This window comes from Pholcus phalangioides, unplaced genomic scaffold (assembly GCF_987345545.1).
Source record: "Pholcus phalangioides strain wild (caught in Gottingen) unplaced genomic scaffold, Ppha-v1.0 ptg000013l_1, whole genome shotgun sequence".
Taxonomy (NCBI): Eukaryota; Metazoa; Arthropoda; class Arachnida; order Araneae; family Pholcidae; genus Pholcus; species Pholcus phalangioides.
The window spans coordinates 23,630,936-23,649,142 of record NW_028301606.1 but is presented as its reverse complement, the minus strand read 5'-3'; the positions used below and the strand labels follow the sequence as shown (position 1 = coordinate 23,649,142).

General features: G+C 35.6%; 1 protein-coding gene across 2 annotated transcripts; it reads left to right on the top strand.

Moving 5' to 3' along the window:
* The first annotated feature begins 3,686 nt into the window (after positions 1 to 3,686).
* Snx21 (Sorting nexin 21) lies at positions 3,687 to 16,743 on the top strand. Of its 2 annotated transcripts, XM_089240938.1 has the most exons (4): positions 3,687 to 3,755; positions 3,937 to 4,104; positions 6,661 to 6,782; positions 8,230 to 16,743. In XM_089240938.1, the coding sequence occupies exons 2-4, from the start codon at positions 3,951 to 3,953 to the stop codon at positions 8,917 to 8,919; spliced, it is 966 nt and encodes a 321-aa protein (XP_089097064.1). In that variant the 5' UTR covers positions 3,687 to 3,755; positions 3,937 to 3,950; the 3' UTR covers positions 8,920 to 16,743. The 2 variants fall into 2 exon arrangements, with proteins under 2 accessions (XP_089097064.1, XP_089097063.1); XM_089240937.1 differs by lacking the exon at positions 3,687 to 3,755 and having other exon boundaries at positions 3,777 to 4,104.
* The last annotated feature ends 1,464 nt before the right edge of the window (positions 16,744 to 18,207 follow it).

The window sequence follows — 18,207 nt, the reverse complement described above, 5'->3', positions numbered from 1 at the left end:
TGGTTTTGGTTTTAAAATTTCCACTACGCTATAAAAAAAATGTAAAATCATTCCAAGTCATGAAACATTTTATCAGATTGTGGCCCATGAAAGTTTATCAAACCAAGAAAAATGGTCCACGAAACGTTTACAAAACACTCAAGTGGCCCGCACTCTCAAAACGGTGAAAACTTATTTTTCACGTTTAGTGATTGCGTGTTTTCGTGCACGCTAAATACCGTATAGCAGTGGCTCTGAACCCAAGGACCAGTAAAATGTCTGAAACAATTCGACGGACCACTTGCTACGGGACATTTCTGTATTTTTAGTGGTTCTGAATTCAAGGTCAAAGCGGGACGGGGACATGGGGAGTCTGGTCTCTCCCCCCCCCCTCTCAAAAATGGATGAAAATGACCGACAAAAGCGAAAAAGATGGCCAAATCTATTGTTCTATCACTTTGGTCCCCTCTCGAAATGAAAACGGTTCCCCTCCCGAATGAAATTTCTGGCTACTGGCCTGTCTGAAATTCTTTTTATGCATTTGTCCCGTTTTTCCAATGATGTTTATTTCAGTTTTTGTCAAGTTACGCTGCTTTTCCTCAATTTTTCAGCAATTTTAACTACAATTGGGGATTTTCCTGATATTCTTAAAGACAATTGGTGATACGTCCCGTATTTTACGTACTCGGGTCGTTTGAATTCTTTTTTCTGTCAAAGTTTTGCTCACTGCGATTTGCAGCAACCTTTTATTTCCCCCCACCCTTCACCTCTTTTTGCAGTATTTAGCAAATTTGTCGTAAATTGCATTTTTGGGCTGCAAATTAGTGATATCTCGCATTCAGGATCTCAATTTCCCGCAATTTTCCATGATGAGGTATAATGAACCTAAGTATGAAGGTACAATTTTTATTTGTAAATCCATGTGTGGGTATTATAATATCACACTTACAACAATTGAATAATTTTCCATCCAGTTGGAATTTAATTATCAAGTTTGCCTGCAGACCACACACGCCATCGTCGCGGACCATAGATTAAGAAATACTGCCATATGGTATCATTTTGGTGCATTCGACAAATTGCCTGAGCACAGAAAAAAGCAAGTCCACAAAGGTAAAGAAAAATTTGAGGAAACGTTGTGTGTGTGAGTATTTCAGAATCCAAAAGCGATGCATTTTTGATCCTAGCCTAGAGCAGATGGGGCCGGGCCTACGAGAGTATCTGCCCTGCTTGGAAGCAATAGGCATTTCTCATTTGTTGCGAATTTCCAAACAGAAATTTATCAAAGCATGAAAACATTTATGAAAAAAGAAATCAGGAAAACGCATGCAATAGAAGAACCTCTCGATAACGGACGCTCTTGGGACATTTTGTCCGTTAACAGGGAGTTAATGAGTAGTAAAGTTCTAGAGGCGGCACGGTTCGCCGTAGCCGTCTGTTTCGTTGAAAAAGCCTGGGCAAGGGTTGCCAGAAATTGGTCCCACACTAGTACAGACTTTTCTCGACGGGCGCATCTACAAAAAAAAAAAAATTCATGTACAGTAGAACCACCTCAGAAGCGGTCACCCCCCTCCCCCCTTAGGCTAAACAATATTTTCCCCTTGTACAATAAAAATATGTGTTTCAAACCCCTGATTAACGATCCACCCCCTATTTTATGGACGAATTTTTTTGTCCCGCGGGTGACCGTAAAAGAGAGGTTTTACTGTACTAGTTGGTTTTCTGTCGTAAAATACACAATTGCCAGTGGGTCTCAACCAGTTTTATCCAACAGTATAATTTTAAAGGGTCATTTCACTCCTCTCCAAAATTTTTAAGGGGTATTTTTGTAAAACGAAGGGCATTTTTTTTATCAGTGAGAAATGTAACTCTATTGAGTAAAATTACCTAAAATTTGAAGGTGCATTTTGACCATGGGCGGGGGCGTATACGGGGGAGGGGGGCAGCGTCAAAGGTGAAGTTGACTGATCTAATGTATATATGCATACATGAATTGACATCATCGTCCCCCCCCCCAGACTTCCAAGTCTATCTCCGCCTATGATTTTGACTTCTCAACGAAATTTCGAGGAGTAAAACTGAATTTTGATGGGGATTGGAGAACACTGGTCTCAACTATTTCGCATCCTTACCACATCAAAAAGTATTGTTGAAATTCTCCGGCAAACAAAAAAAAGAATAACCGCTATTATAACGCATGAAATTCGTATTGATACACATCATAGCATACATTAGCCCCGTTTACACGCATTCTAGCACCCGCTTGACGACTTTATTCCTTTGTAAGGGCGCGGACGTGCAGAATCGGAAACCAGCATGCACTACGTTCGCACCCTAAGGAAAGAAATGAAGAGCAGTCATTGGTGGAAATTCTTGAACCGGTTTTAAACCTGCTTTTTCTATTTCCCCATGTAAACGGGGCTATTGCTTATTGTTATGCGAAAGCGGGTTCAAAAAACCATTATCCAATTTGATTTCACAAAATAATTTTGTTTTTATTTTATAGGTGACAGCAGGGGTTCCATCGCAACACTGTTTCGCGACTATTAATCGAATATTCATTTGTATTGCATATAGGGTTACAAGACATCCTCAATTTATGTGTCTTTTTAAGCGTTTTCATAAGTTTTTAATGTTTCACACTTTGGTCTTCATCACGGGCGGAGATACGGTGGGGCCCCAGTGTCAAAGGCGGAGTTGTCTGATCTAATGTGTATGTGTATATATGAATTGACATTATCATCATCGTGCCTCCCCCAACAATAATGATCGTTTCCCCCCCCCCCCAGACTTTCAAGCCTATCTCCACCTATAGTCGTTATATTTCGGGTTCCTCGGAATTTTTATTTTTTTCCAGCAAAAAACGCACTCTGTGAAACAAAAAAAAACTATTCATCCGCGTATGTTTGGTTTTTTTCACACAATATTTACCTTTTCGAGGAATGTCTGGGCTATACTTACCCTCCATTTAAAATCAACCTTCCCCACCCCCCCAAAAAAAAAGTATTTCATTTGAATCCGTATCCGTTTTGACTGGGAAAACAACCGCAGTATTTTCTTTGTAAGTACGTAGGCGCCATCTGTTTCGAAAATGTGTGAGTGACGCATTGCTATGAGTGCGCGCGTCTGTGTGTCCTCATTTCTAAGTTCCAGAATCTGGTAACCCTAGGTCAGAAGCCTAAAGAAATTCTAATAGTAGTTGTGTTTGGATTGGAAAACTACAGCATTAGAATTTATTTGAACTATAGTAGTGCCATATGTTATGAACTGAGTGTCTCTATTTTGGAGTTTACAAACGCCATAAGTTTTTGTTACACTCGAATAGCTACTCGAATATACTACTTTCATCTATGAGAAATAAAACAAACGGCATATCTTAATATTGCCTGCCATTTCGCATAAACATAACGATAACAAAAAAGTTCTGCCTTTAGTTGGTAGGGGGCAGCAGGAGTTCTATCGCGAAGCATTTTTCTTGCATGCATGTGATTATGTATGTTGGTTGATGCTGTCATCTGGCTTTACAGTTGACAACTCATGCAAATGTGTCCAGCATTTTAATTTTCGGAATCTAACAACTCTACGTCGACTACTCTACAAGCAATCTTATTAACAAATTAGAGGTAAAATTGTTGGGGAAATCTCACAAACGCCATCACACAAAATCAATTCTTCAACAGTGGATCAATCAATCATTCCATCATTTATATTTCAGTCCTGCTTTCAGCGCCATCTTTTAGTTTGTGTATCTGAAAAGGATACGAATCTCATATGAAGTACGTTTTCGTCCTCATTTCAAAATTTGTGAATAACTTCCTGTCGTCTGTATTTTTCATTTTTTTCCCTCCCAAGATTATCGATGAAATTTTGTGGATTTTCCCTTTTATTTTGCGTGATAAAATTTTTGCGATAAAATATTCATCGCATTGTTTTCTTTCCTTACCCCCCACCCCACAGATACAGACTCGAACATGTTTGGTCGCCTTCTCGCAAATGACGATGAAGATAAGGCTTCGTCGTCATTGGACGATGATTTCGATGAATCGGGTTTATCTGAAATGGTCGGAGGCAAGTTGTCATTCAGCGATGCTGACAGCTCCAAGTCATCGACATCAGAAAAACTCCGTAAGCTTGTTTCATTTGGTGGCTTAAAATATATATTTATTTAGTTATGAGCCAATCAGTCCTTGGCTCTTACTACGAATTGATATTTATGTTATGTTTCATTCTTTATAAAAGTGGTCGTTATCAATACAGAATTAATTACTGAATGTTTCATTTAAAGCTGACTGATCATCACGTGGATACAAGGCTGTCTTAACACTAGGGTCCAATCGAGTATATCTTTGGGGCTTCAGCAGGGCCTTCTTAAGACCACCGTGAGCCCTAGGCCAAATGATGTTCTGCTGCCCTACCTAGCTGAGAACCAGTGAAAACGGAGTTTAGTTACCCCGCCAAGTTGGCATCAAGACCTCAGGTTGCAACCTGATGCATAACGTAGGGAAATAAAAAAAGATTTTTTTACCACTCGCCTGTTTTTTTTTTTTTTCATTCTTTCTCCACCGCACAGTAAATAATCCGCATATAAATCCAAAGGACATCCGCACATGTAATAATCCACGTTATAAATTGGAATAATCCAGAGGGCATCCACAGAATTGAATGACGGTACACTGGTACTGCCAATTTTTAAAAAAACCACGAAAATGTGAAATCAAATTCACCAGAAAAATGAATTATGTGGGGGTTTTTTGAAGTTGTTGCACCGTGAACAATGGGAAAAAATTTATGCTGAAATGTGACTAAGAACAGAGTATACAGCAAAAGCATGACCACATGGTGAAAGCGAAATGGGACTAAATTCCACAATGAAATAGAGCGGAAAATGTTTTGTCCAATCGCTAACATACCTGCATGAGAATATGCAAATGAGACATAAGAGGGAACGTAGTGAAATTGCTACAGCTATAACCATAGCTGTGATTTTGCTTTTACTTTGTCATGACCCCCGATTATAAATAATAAAGCATGAATAAAAATCATGCAACTTACCACAATGATGGTGTCATACACTATGCAAATGTATTGGAATGTTTGCAAATCAATAAATGTTATTCTGGCCTGGCTCCGTGAGCCGTTATTCATGTTATCTTGATGCACCTGAACTGCATTAGGTTGATATTTAAAAAAAAAAGGTAAGCATTTTTTCTAAAGCTGCCAGTTAGAAAAAAAAAATAGACCAACAAACTCGGAGGGTGGTTAGTAGACATCAAGAGGAAGCTTTGTAAGCTTCCTCTTGATGTCTACTAATGAAGCATGGTGTCGCAAACCATGTTGAGAGGGTGAAAATCGTGAAAAATGCATGCAGGTTTCGATGTCACGCTGTAACGACAAAAAGTACAATAACCACAAAAAAGATTTATTTTATTAATTATTACAAGAGTCGGGAGTGACAGCCGCTGACGTCATTGCACAGTCTATAATGACGTAAAAACGATTCCCTGGAAGAGCTCGAAGGTACTAGGTATGCTTTTGATGTCTGCCGCAGTGACAAAAATCAATGCTATGAGATCCTTCGGTGTGTCCACAGGCTTTGCATAAATGAGTGGTTTAAGGTGACCCCCCATAGGAAAAAGTCACGGATTGAGATCCATGAACATGGAAGATACTCATTGAAACATGCAACTGCTACATGAGCTTACTACTGCAATAGCGTTAATTTACGTCTTCCGCAAAGCATGGTCCTACCCCAGTGCATGCGTTTCGCTGCACTGCTTACGTCAGATATGGTGAGCAAACACATTCAGAGATTCACTGACATCCACCTTTTGTCTCCTCTAGACTTAGAGCCTGCATGCGTTTTCTGTAATTTTCACCACCAGGGTTTGGGACACTATGTTCCATTGCAACTTTTGTTCCCCTTGATGCCTACTAACAACCCTTTGAGTTTGTCTGTCCATTAACAGAACACCCTGTTTGTAGACGTACCATATCAACCATGCTATCATATATCAGCCATTTTCTCAGATTTCGGGAAGGGGGTAAATACTCTAGTCCACCATCTTGCTATGACCTTGGCCGCAGGTCGAAAGGAAATGGTAATGAAATCAAGACTTAGTAGGTAATTATGTATTTAGTGGGTGGTACTTCCGGAAAAGTAAGGGGTTCTCGACACATATCTCCTCATCGTTCAAACGTCATTTAAAAATTTGTTTAGGTTTGCACATTAAAACTGACTCCATGTGTTAGCATACACATTCGAAAACACTTTGTGCAGTAACATGCTAGGTTCACGAACAGTTTGGTTCAGAAATGTATATGCAGTTTTATAGAGCATTACTATGTTCGATGTACTCTAAAAAGAATTTTTAAGTTAGAATTTTTAAATTAAGCTTGCTTTGGATCACCTTTTAAGACTTATAGTTTAATCATTTTTATGCAGTAGTGATTTGTTAAACTATGTCTCAATACAACACACATTCAGATTTTTAACTCCTGTCATTTTTAACATGCCCACTGCTGCTGTTAAAAATTTGATTCTAGAACTTAGATACAGTCGTTGACTGTTTTTTCTGTATCTAAAAACAGTTACTGCACATTGAGATTCTAAAATTTGTACTTTGTTTTTGTACATAAACTTTTCCTCTCAATAATACTTTATTTGTATCTAATTATGTATAGGATCGTGGGCAGAGATAGCAAAAACAATGTCGACAGAAGCTTCGCCACGTAGAGCAGGTCAACGTGTAACATTTGAGATAGTGTCTGCTAAAACTATACCTGATGTGAAAAAGAAATATGTGGTAAGCACAGTTTGATCATTCTGAGAAGTCTTACATTTTTAGCTTTCTGACACTCAAATATTTCTTCTCGAAATGGACTCGTCCAAGTTTTGACTTTCTTTCTCCTCACCCTCCTGTGGAACTTGTCCTCATGTCTTTCCGATTCCAGCCTCTGACAACAGCTTTTATCTTACCTGCCATTCGCAAAAGCGGGTTGTCTTCGGCCGTCATAGGGTTGAACAATATGAAATTTTAAAAAAATGGTCTGCTTTTTCATAGATAAATAACATTTAAGCTACAAATAATATATTAAATGTGAACCATTAGTCTTGTTATCAAATTGTGACACAGCTCCTCCCATTGGCAGTTCGCAAAGTAGGAGAGACAGAGCATGTTTGATAAAGAAGTATGCCTTGTAAAACCCATGGGCACGTCATTGCCAAAATTAGTTCTTAAAGACGAGATATCTTGGCATTGCTGGTTAAAAAGGTAAAAATTAACCTTATGATCCAGGGTCTCCCCATGAGAACTTGCTTGAAATTTCTCAGCAGACAAAATAAAAATTGTGTGCCAAAATGTATGTCAGGAATTTTTAAAACTTGCCTTTGCCTTTAAGAATTAATTGAACAGTCCTTAAGTTGTGAAACACACACGTCAAATAGTTAACTACATTTTAAGGCGTCAAATCCTTAAACTGTCTAGTAGGCAGTACTCATTAAATAATATGAGGCTGCTCCCACTGGCACATGTGCATAGGATGTACTTAACCAAATAATAAAACCGGATCTCTATCTGTCTATTTGGTAACTTATACGACTAAATGGCGTGTACATGACCGTTAAGGGGTCATTCAAGTATTACGTTAGCATCGAGGGGGGGTTTGGATTTGCTGACTTTTGATGGGGAGGGGGGTTTGAAGGTTGCTTACGACATCAACCACCCCTTTTTGAAGATATAAAATATTCTAAGCTTCTGACGAAATTTTGCTGACAGGGGGGTCAGTGTTTTGCTGACAAGGGGGGGGGGGTCAAAAATGGCTGTAAGACTGCTTACGTAATACTTGAATGGCCCCTAACGTCTCTGCATACATTTTAAAAATACTTGATTACCTAACTACTAAATTACTGGATGTATGTAAACCGGCCTTTAGTCAAAGAGTCTAGTATAGCTTAAAGGATTTTTGTATTTGCCTCTTCACTCATGTTTGCTCATGCTAAAATAATTTTTCCTGCTTCAACATTGAATGATCCCAAATGTTTTAAAAATGGGTTAGGCTGAATAAGTGGCTTTTTTTCATTAACTCAGATTGGAAACTCAAAAGCAATCTTTAGATTATCTAGAAATTCTAATTAATGATTAACCACATTCAAATTAATGAAGTTCCGCTATGAATAAAAAATAGAAAATGAAAAAAAAATTGAATTTATTTGTTTAAACTTTTTAAATGATATTTTTTTGTCATTACCAGAGTTACACAGTTCTTATTAAACGAGTTCCTGGCTTGGAACGAAAACCTGGTGTTTTAGAGAGGCGATATACAGACTTTTTGAATCTCTTCAGAGTAATGAAGAAAAATCATCCTTCTTTGCTGAGTGATTTTCCCTTCCCGAGAAAAGCACTAATGGGCAACTTCACTGCTGATGTGATCACAGAGCGAAGCGTGGCATTTCAGCATTTGTTGGCATATGCATTCTCTGTGAAAGAACTTCGACAATCGCACGAACTTGCAGAATTTTTATATGACAGGGAGATACAAGAAGCACATAGCATGATGAAAGCAGGTCAATTCGAAGACTCTGCAGTTATACTAGAAAATGCGTACTTTGTACAGGAGAAAGTCTTGGAAGATGATCACTTCTCGACATATTACACCCTTTGTGTTCTTGTGGCATGTCTGAATGCCGTGGACAATGTTGAAGAAGCGCAGAAGTATGCTGAAATAGCTCTGAACTTTTCGATGCAGCATGAAGCTAATGAACTTACCGTGCCTCTTCTTGTTCTCTGTGTTAGATTGTGGTGGACTGTAGGTAAAGACAAGAAAGCCCTAGAGAAGAAACTTCAGCAAATGAAGCAATCTGGTGTGAATACTGATAAACAACCAACGCTTCTAGAACTTGTTCTGCATCGGGAATGTCCTCTTAGGCTCAGTGTATGCTGAGTTTATTTTATTTAAATGACGAAACTGTATAGATCAGGGGTGCACAACTGCCGGCCCACAAAAGATGCTCATTAAAAAAAGGATCCATGCAATAAGATAATTACATCGGTTTGTGGCCCTGTTAGCTGTGGTCATCTTGCGTATTTGGCTTGCATGCTGAAAAGAAAAGGTTGTGCACCCCTGCTATAGGCAGTAATGATATTTATATTGTTGGTTTTTTTTGTAAGGAGTTTAATTCTTTTTTACTTGTTATTTTGTTGTTTTTAATTCTGTATTTTAGTGTTTTATATTTTTGGACTTTAGCACTGCCTCAGGTAATGAAGCGCTACTCCTGTTGTTCATCCGCCTTTTTTTTAGCAAAAAAAAAAACGATCGGCTCGAGATGAACAAAAGAAAATTAATACAAGTCCTAATAAATGAAACGCTTTCATTGGCAGCTAATAAGATATAAATAATTACGGTAAAAAAAAATATAAACAGATTTAGCCATTTGAGAGCTGAGGGGGTTAGCCCCCTAAACCGGGATTTTTCCTAAATTTCAGTGTGTTGCAATCTAAATTCACAGTCATTCGGAGTCAGCTTCGAACTCTAGGTCTGGTTTAATTAGCTGTTTTGTGTATACGAAATGACTGCGGTGTGATAGAAAGGAATAGACATGATTCTAAAAATAATTATAGAACTCGTCCTGAGACACTCGCTCCTAAAGGTTGTTCCATGCCATTCTGTGAAGCCATGAGATCCATTGTGGGGGGTGTTATGCAAGATATTTCTGTGATGAATTTTGCAAAGAATGCAGTGATTCTCAATAAATGCATCACTGCATTTTTGACCAGAGATGCTACTGACTCAAAGTAAAATGTTTTATATTGTTTTGCGACAAGCCCTTAACTGACTGAAAATGTTCTATGGTAAAAAAATTTGCAGAATAGGGTTTTCTATGCGAAAAAATATTTTCTTTTTCTTTTTTCGAAATTTTTTCCAAGATTGTACTGCAACTTACGTCATAATTTTTTGAATATTTCTGCTTTGGAGTGCTACTGTACATCTACAAATGATTCCCCTCAATGTGCCAATCCAAAATACAGTCTAGCCCTCTTATAACGGAATCAGATATTGCAAAGTATTGGTTTCAACAAAGTTTTTTATTTTGTCCCATTAATGCCTGCTAATTAATACGAAATTAATGTTGAAAATATTGTTTATAAAAAATTGCCGTATTTATGAATATCAGATATAACAAAGTTTTTGGAAAGAATTTAATTTTTTCATAGAATAAATTTCCATAAATTGAAAAGTTCTCTCTCAGAAACAAAATCAAATAAAGATGGATCATCATAACCACAATTTCATTTTATGTCAACGTTTCTTGGTCTTTGTAAATTTCAGATCCATTAAAATATCTAACAGTTTGACAGACCACTTCAGCAGTTTCTTATTTCTTAAATGTTTGCCATCTGTGGTTCCCTTGCCACAGTCAATGTTCATCTGCAGCTCCTTAGCATGGTCTGACAAAGAACCACTTCAAATCACTGAAGAGAGACATAACATCAACAGCTTGCCTGTGACATAGGTTGGCGATGCCCATAAGTCCTTACGCAGACTTTGAGAACTACTGACTCAATATATGGGTCAAATATTTTATTCAAGTTTATGTGAATATCACTTTTTTGTGACATATGTGGATAATTTTTTATATAATTTAATTTTTAAGTCTGAGTATCAATCATCTCTAGTCCGCAGACCATAGATTGAGAAGCACTGGATTAAACACTTAAGTGGATTCCTTTCATTAAACTTGAGTATTTATCGTGTATCGGTTATAAAGAATATCGGATATTGTGTATGTTTTTCACATTTCTGAGCGACTTAGTTATATCTGAGCTCTGCTGTAGTTCAATATTTGGTCAGTGTATCCCACTGGCATACCGAATATAATGTCCTGAATAAAACTGATTTATTTCAGCTGGTTGCCCATTAGTCACGTCTTAGTTTTCCATGCTTAAGTACGAGAATCTTTTTTCTCCTCTCCCTCATTGATATCAGTTTTGATGGATGGTTTTTTTCCTGGTTTTTTTCACATTCATGACTATTTGTCATTTTTTCCAATTATGTATCTTGTTTTATGAATCAAACTTGAAAATTTGTATTTCTTACGTTATTTCAAAGACTGCACATTAACTTCGCATTATCCACATTCTAGAAAGTAACTGATGTTTTCAAAATACAACCGAATCTCTATGTTGATGAAGTTGCTTTGTTCCATCAAAAAAGTTCTTCATACGTATAATTTGTTATAGAGAGAAATGACTTTCAATATAGAGTTGATTAAGAAGAAATATAAACATTCCACTATTTGATATGAACGTTGTATATATTACACACAGTAGTAAGCAGGTACTTTGAAACGAGTCTAAATAAAATTATATTCTAAGTAAAACATCATATTTTGTCATTTGCAAAATATGTCTAGATCCAGGTTGTATAATAACGCATTCGTTGGAGTTTGTATATCACTTGTGCATGTATATATACTTATTCGAAGGCATAATGAGTTAGCAAAAACAAGCTAATAGCATTTAAGCGAATTATATTTTTCCCATAATTTTGACTCATTTGCAAAAAAGCTGTATTACCTTTTTTTTAAAAGCATTATTGTTGTTAAATTAGTGTGGATGCTGATATATGTGTTTTTATCCATGTTGTAGTGATTTTCCATGATAAAAAAAGTAGTGATTATTAAGAGCTTTTACCTATATTAATCGCTGCACTTGGCTTGCTTTTCTGTACCGAGATCTGTTTTTTTTTTTCACTGCATCATCCAGATCAAACCCACTCAACAAGCAACCATTGTCAAGAAGCACATTGGGTGTTAGCTTTTCTGTTAGTCTTTGTGCTATTCTGTATCCTGTATTATAATCATTCATTCAGAGATGATCGTTGGCCTACAAGGGTAAAATTAAAATTGATCTGCAGTGACCACTTGACTCAGTATTTCAGAAACCACTTTTTAGTGATGCGTCAAGGTTGGGTTTGCTTTTTAAAGTGACCACTTGAAAGATACAAAGTATGAAAGCCTGGATAACCAAGCACAAATCGATGTAGTTCAGAAAGAAAATTCACATTCCTCCGTGGGGAATTGAACCACCAATCTCTCACTGTCCGGGCGAGTGTTCTAACCATTGAACTACAGAGGACAGACATTTTCATTCCTTAGAGCATATGTATGAATGCTGAACGGGACTGCGCATGGACAGCCTCCTAGCTCAGCTAATAGCTCTTATGACATTAGCCCCCAGATGGCGACATATAGAGAGAAACGATGTCACTCTCCGCTGTTCATTACACTTGAAAGACACTGTGTGGTCATGTTGGCATTGTTTTGGGCTCGCATGTCAAACAGTGGTGGTCATGGGCTGAAGTTGATGTTCTGTAGTTCGACTTCCAGGCACAAATACAAATATGAGTCAATATTGTCATAGCGAGTAACATACTTTACATAATTTAAATCACATTTATGCCATGGCTAAATAAGTACATTAGGTTAGGGACACCTTAGGTTCACCTGATGCCATTGAGGCTGCAAGAGGAATGGTAAAGTTATAGTAACTGGGATCTCCAACCAGATGCTAGAGTAAAAGTATACATGCAGAATTGATTTCACCATTTCAAGTATAGCGGCTATGATGTTACAGAACATCAATAAAGTTAGCTAATTACAAAATTGTACCTGAAGCAAAGAAGAGGGTTTAAGCTGTGAAAGAAGATTTCAAAGACTCTTGAGGTCTCTGCCGGCAGAAACCGCACATGGGTGCAAGAAGAATTCAAAATAGTTCCCACATTAACCATGTCTAGACCAGAGTTAATGGTACATGAGAATTCCTGCAGAGTGAATTTGTGAGCGTGTAAGCAACAAAGAAATTTTTGGACCATATAGTAGCAGTTGGTGGCACATGGATCATATAACAATCATTTAGTGAGTGAGTTTGATCTGAATGAAATAGAAAATGCAAAAGTACAAGGAACAAATGTAAATAATTTAAAAAAAAAAAGTATTGAGCTATATTAATGCAAGTTGAGAGACCCATCAAACAGTGCCTTTGAAAAATTTTCTTCATATATTGAATTCATTAGACATTGATTGATATGTAAATAGCTTGTCTTAAGATGCTTAGATAGACTAAAATTCTACCTTGCTGACGTTTTCTAATCCTGCACTTCCAGCTTACTTCAGGTATTTCATTAAAAAAAAAAAACCAAAAAAACATTACCATGAACACATACCAAAAATAAATCCTATGCCAGAAGTTTTATCAGTTATGTTCTTACATAACATAACTGAAATATTCAAATAGTCAAACATAAATATTCTTTTTATTCTCAAAATTGTCAGAAATCGGTGCTGGTCTAGAACATGTATGACCAGTGGCGATGATGCATATTATGCATGTCATGCACAGATAACTGATTAAACAACATGGTTCTGTGCAACTGCTGTGGTTCTAGTCATGTTTTTTCAAGGTCATGTTGGACTAAGTATAGTCGGAACTGTGCTTGCAGTTTTTGTTGTTTTTTTGTTGCAATTCTGGTGTAGTTGTGATGTAATAAATATGAAAACAATGAAAAAATCAAGCGGAACATTTTTAATTCACAGAGTTTTATTTTTCATTTCACTATAATTGAAAAATTAAAATTAAAAATTTTCTTTATTGATTTGAATCAATAAAAAAAGAAAAATCAATAAGAAAAATATAGTTTAATAAGAATCATTCAGTATTTAAGGAATGAAGGTGAATCAAATTCATAAATATATGCAAAAATTTGTTATAATAAACTTTGCTTCCATAAACAATGGGTGTCATCAACTTTAGTTCATTGAAGGTACTTTGTAGTGTAACTTGTATCATAATTTCTGGTGTACTAACCACATATGCAGATTTCATTCACCAGTAGTTATATCTCGAAGAATGGAAGGGATTATTGGTCACTTTTTTTTAAAAATAAATGGTGATTTTATTTGCATATAAAGTAGACTCTAATCTGGCGCATGTCTGACCAGCGTATGCCAAATTACCGAAATCGCCAGATTAGTGGAAGTTAATTGAAAAAGCTTATTCAAATTAAACTTTTTCGCTCAGACATGTTTTCCTCTTCTATATTAGAAGAAAACCCGCTTAAAAGCGCTGGATTACTGGAGAGGCCAGAGTAGCATACAGTCAAGAGTCTACTGTATATCTATATGCCATCTGTTTAACAAAATATTTTTTATGAATCATTTTTTAAAATATATATTTTATTCCAATCTTTCTGGGGGGAAAAACTGGATTTATATATAATACACATCAAAATATAATTTCTCTCACTAAAAAATTGAGATATTTTAAACATAATCTGCACATTGTATGTAGGAAATAACAGTAACATTGAGAGAGGGACTATATATTATGCTGATTATACCTGACTTCTACTCGAGGTTGTGCTAATGTATGGTACTCTCTTGGGCCTACCTAGCCTGGGGACCTCTGATGACCTTGCATAACATTTGACATTAATTGTGTCAGACGTGTAGGACCAATAGTGAGCCCAATACATTGTCTCCCAGGGGAGGAGGATTTGATGCTGTTAAAATGGCCTTGCTTTTACTGTATATTTTTTCTGTGCTCTGAGCCAAGGTTTTATGATAAATTTCTGAAATTGAAGCCATAGCGTTTTAGTGAGAAAATGAGTTACAAAGAATTTGTTTTCACTTTTTATTGTATTTATTTGTATATTATAAATGTATGTATTTTTGTGAGTTATGGTTGCTGGTTTTGTTTTAATATTTAATATAGCATTCCTTTCGTGTAACTTTATATCTTTTTTTTTTCTAAAAAGAGAGGCTGGCTTTTTTAACCCCTTTATTTGATTGTATTTTGAAGTTATACTGGATATAAATGCTTGGGTCACTTAAGTACAACAGTTCCTTATCATAATCAAAGAGATGCTTCACATTAAATTATGTGAATCTCCAAAAGATGGCAAGAAAGGCTTATCAGTTTTTTTATTTATATTGTGCAGTATTGTTGCTTTCCCAATAAGTGGTGGGTGGAAGCCATTTTGTAAGTAATCTTGGCATACTGTATCGCCCATTTTTGTGAATGATATTATGCCTTGTTAATTTACCAAATTATTGTATTGGCAAACAAGGCTTTCACAGCCATCATGTGACAGAGTTGATGGTTTTCGAGATATTAGATTAACATGGTTGTAAGGCTTTCTTTTTTTTTTATCTTTTTGTTCATACAAGGAGTCTGAGTAAATCGCTGTTCTCTTTTCTTGAGTAGCTCCATTCCAGCAGGATTGGTCAGCTGAGAGAATGAGTTGTTTCATTAGTTACCATAGGCTCTGGACAGAATAGAAAATGAAAACATCTTCCATTCTGTCCAGAGCCCATGGTAACGTAAGCCAATCAAACAACTAAACAGCTCTTGCTCAGCTGACCAATCCTGTGAATCAAGCACAGAGAAAGCATAAGTACAAACTTTGTTCTCGCCAGACATCGTAAGAGACTCATTTGTTAAACTTATTCTCCACTCATGTGAACAAAATATCTAAAAATAAAAAAACTTTCAACCCCCCATCGGCCTGATGTCCTAAAAGCTACAGATTTTTCATTTATTATACCAACAATTTACTGGTTCATTTAAAACTTTTGGAACAGAGTAAGAAATTATTTCCTTCACTATTTTAAAACCTAAGCTAAAAAAATTTTTTTTTAACTTTTATTCTTTATTTTATTCTTTTCTCCATGATCATATTCACTGTTATTGTTGCTGCTTTTTTTTGTTAGAATTATTTTAACATCAAGTTTCACCTCAGACTTTATTCATTGAAACTGATATAACCCACCTTTCTCATGTTTTATGTTAAAAACTGTATAATGATATAGAAATTTTCATAGGGAATTTAATTGATAATTCAAAGGGTAAATGAAATAACACTTAAAATGCTGGGTTAACAGCTTCCTCACACTATCATATCTTTGAGATACTGCACATGAATTATTTTTTTTTGAATTTTCATAGAATTGGCATATAGTTCTGTAGAAAGTTGGTTGTGAACCACTGTATTGTGTATATTGGTCATGGCTTCAATTGAAGGTCAACACTGTTAATTGTTACATTTTATAATGGATAAAGTTTATTACAAAGATCAATTACTTGGGAGAAAATTAAGATTTTTTGTTTTTTTAAGATTGGATATGATTCGTTGTCATTTCTTCAAATTTCAGTATTGTGAATTTTTTACACTATACATAGTTTCAATGATTTTTACGAATATATTTTTATATTTTAAAAAATTTACCATATCATACTATTATATGTTAATAGTATTACATCACAGTAATTATTGATTCCAATTACTTCACACTTATATTAAGAATTTGGCGAATGTGATACATATTTAAACATGATTATGCAGAACTGACTTCAATTTCAGTTCTGATGAATCTCTTTTTTATTAAATGGATATTTTCAATTTGTTTTGTAAATTTACCTCATTATTTTATTTCTTTGTTGTTATGGGCAGCTCTGAAGTGATAATTATTTTATATTTCATTAAAATATCGTCATGGATCGAAGTATCCCATTTGCATGTGTGGTTTTCCTGTAACCTGATGTTAATGATCTGCATTTTGTTGTATTTATTTGAATGAAATTCCTACTTGCTCATTCTACAAGATTATTTTTCCTCCAATTATCTAGTATCTTTTGGTGATTATTTTTTTTCAATTGTTTTAGCTTACCTTTCATTTTTGAATCCAAATAAAATTTGTTGATAGGTTGATTTTCTTTTTTATAGTTGTCTTTTTACTTCAATTACATAGTAATTTTATAACAGTACTACTAAACCGTACATGCAACCTCATTCCTCTCTTGAGAAATTCTAACGAATTGCATGCTGGATGATGGTGTGTCAGGGTCTAAAGCACAAGGGATATAAAACACATACATTGCACTTATATCCTTTGTGCTTTAGGCCCATCATATGTATGGCACTAATCTATGATTTATATGCATGTTTTTTGTGCTTGTGTAAGTACTATGTTGATCTTCTGCCTGCTCTCTGTGGAGAGACAATATGAGAGTGGTTTAAAAAAATTTCAGAAAACAACTTCAGCTGGCTGCGACTGCCAGGATCAACTGGGATCTTCAGGATGCGTATACAGAGGCAGCATTACAAGCCAGAAGTATCTGATTTTATTTAAGCTTATTTGTTACAAAGGACCAATAGTTACCAAATTAATGATTCTACATGTTACCCTAGGCAACTATATATACCACATTGCAGCAAAACAAAAGCCTTTCTTTTACAGATACCAGCGAAACAAAGAAATCTGTCTGTGAAAGAGAGGTAGACCGTAAAAAAACCAGGTTTTTATTCACGCCTTCAACGTGAAAATTATCTGGCCTTGAAAGAGGAGTGACCATTGAGAGGGGTTTCACTATATTAGTTCTCTGCAGAATTTAATGAAAAATAAATTTCGTAAAAGTATGCAATAAACATTTTGACATTTTCAAAAGTTTCATTTGGAAAAAGTATTTTTTTGTTCCTGTGGAAAACATAAAAACTGCAGATCAGCATTTAGTTATTGTTCATTAAAAAAAAAATTCAGAATTTCCACCGGTATATACCATTCAATCATTACACTTCACGCATAATTAGAAAAATTGATGGCAGCACTACACATAACATGCATTACATAGTAACAAACTTCATGTTAGGTTCACAACACGTATATTCCAACATGTACCAATTCGTTAGAAGTTCTGCAGAGAAATATGAACGAGGTTTGGTCGGTTTAGTAGTAGCGTACATAAGGATTTTTTTTTTTTTTTTTTGTAAATTCATGCATACTATGTATAACAAAAGTTATAATAACAGAACGTGAGTAGAATAAAAAAAATTTTTTCAATAAGAGCTGCTATGCATCTAAAATTCCAGAAGTTTTTTCCTCTTTAATTGCTGCTTTACGAGAAAAAAAACCTCGTTCAGCTTGCAGTTAATTGAAACAAATGTAAGACAGCTAATCCAATAAATGAATAATGCACTAGAACTCAGAGACTAAACTTCTTTTTGCAGAAGCAAAGTCTGGGCAGCTGATCCAGTAATACCATATCACATTCCTGGAAAAACTTAACAAAATAAGTGATCCAGTTAGCTGATTAACCAAAAAGTAAAAATTTGCATATTCATGTCTCTGGCATGGGTGATGTACAATTATCTAAATCGTTACATAGGCAATGACAA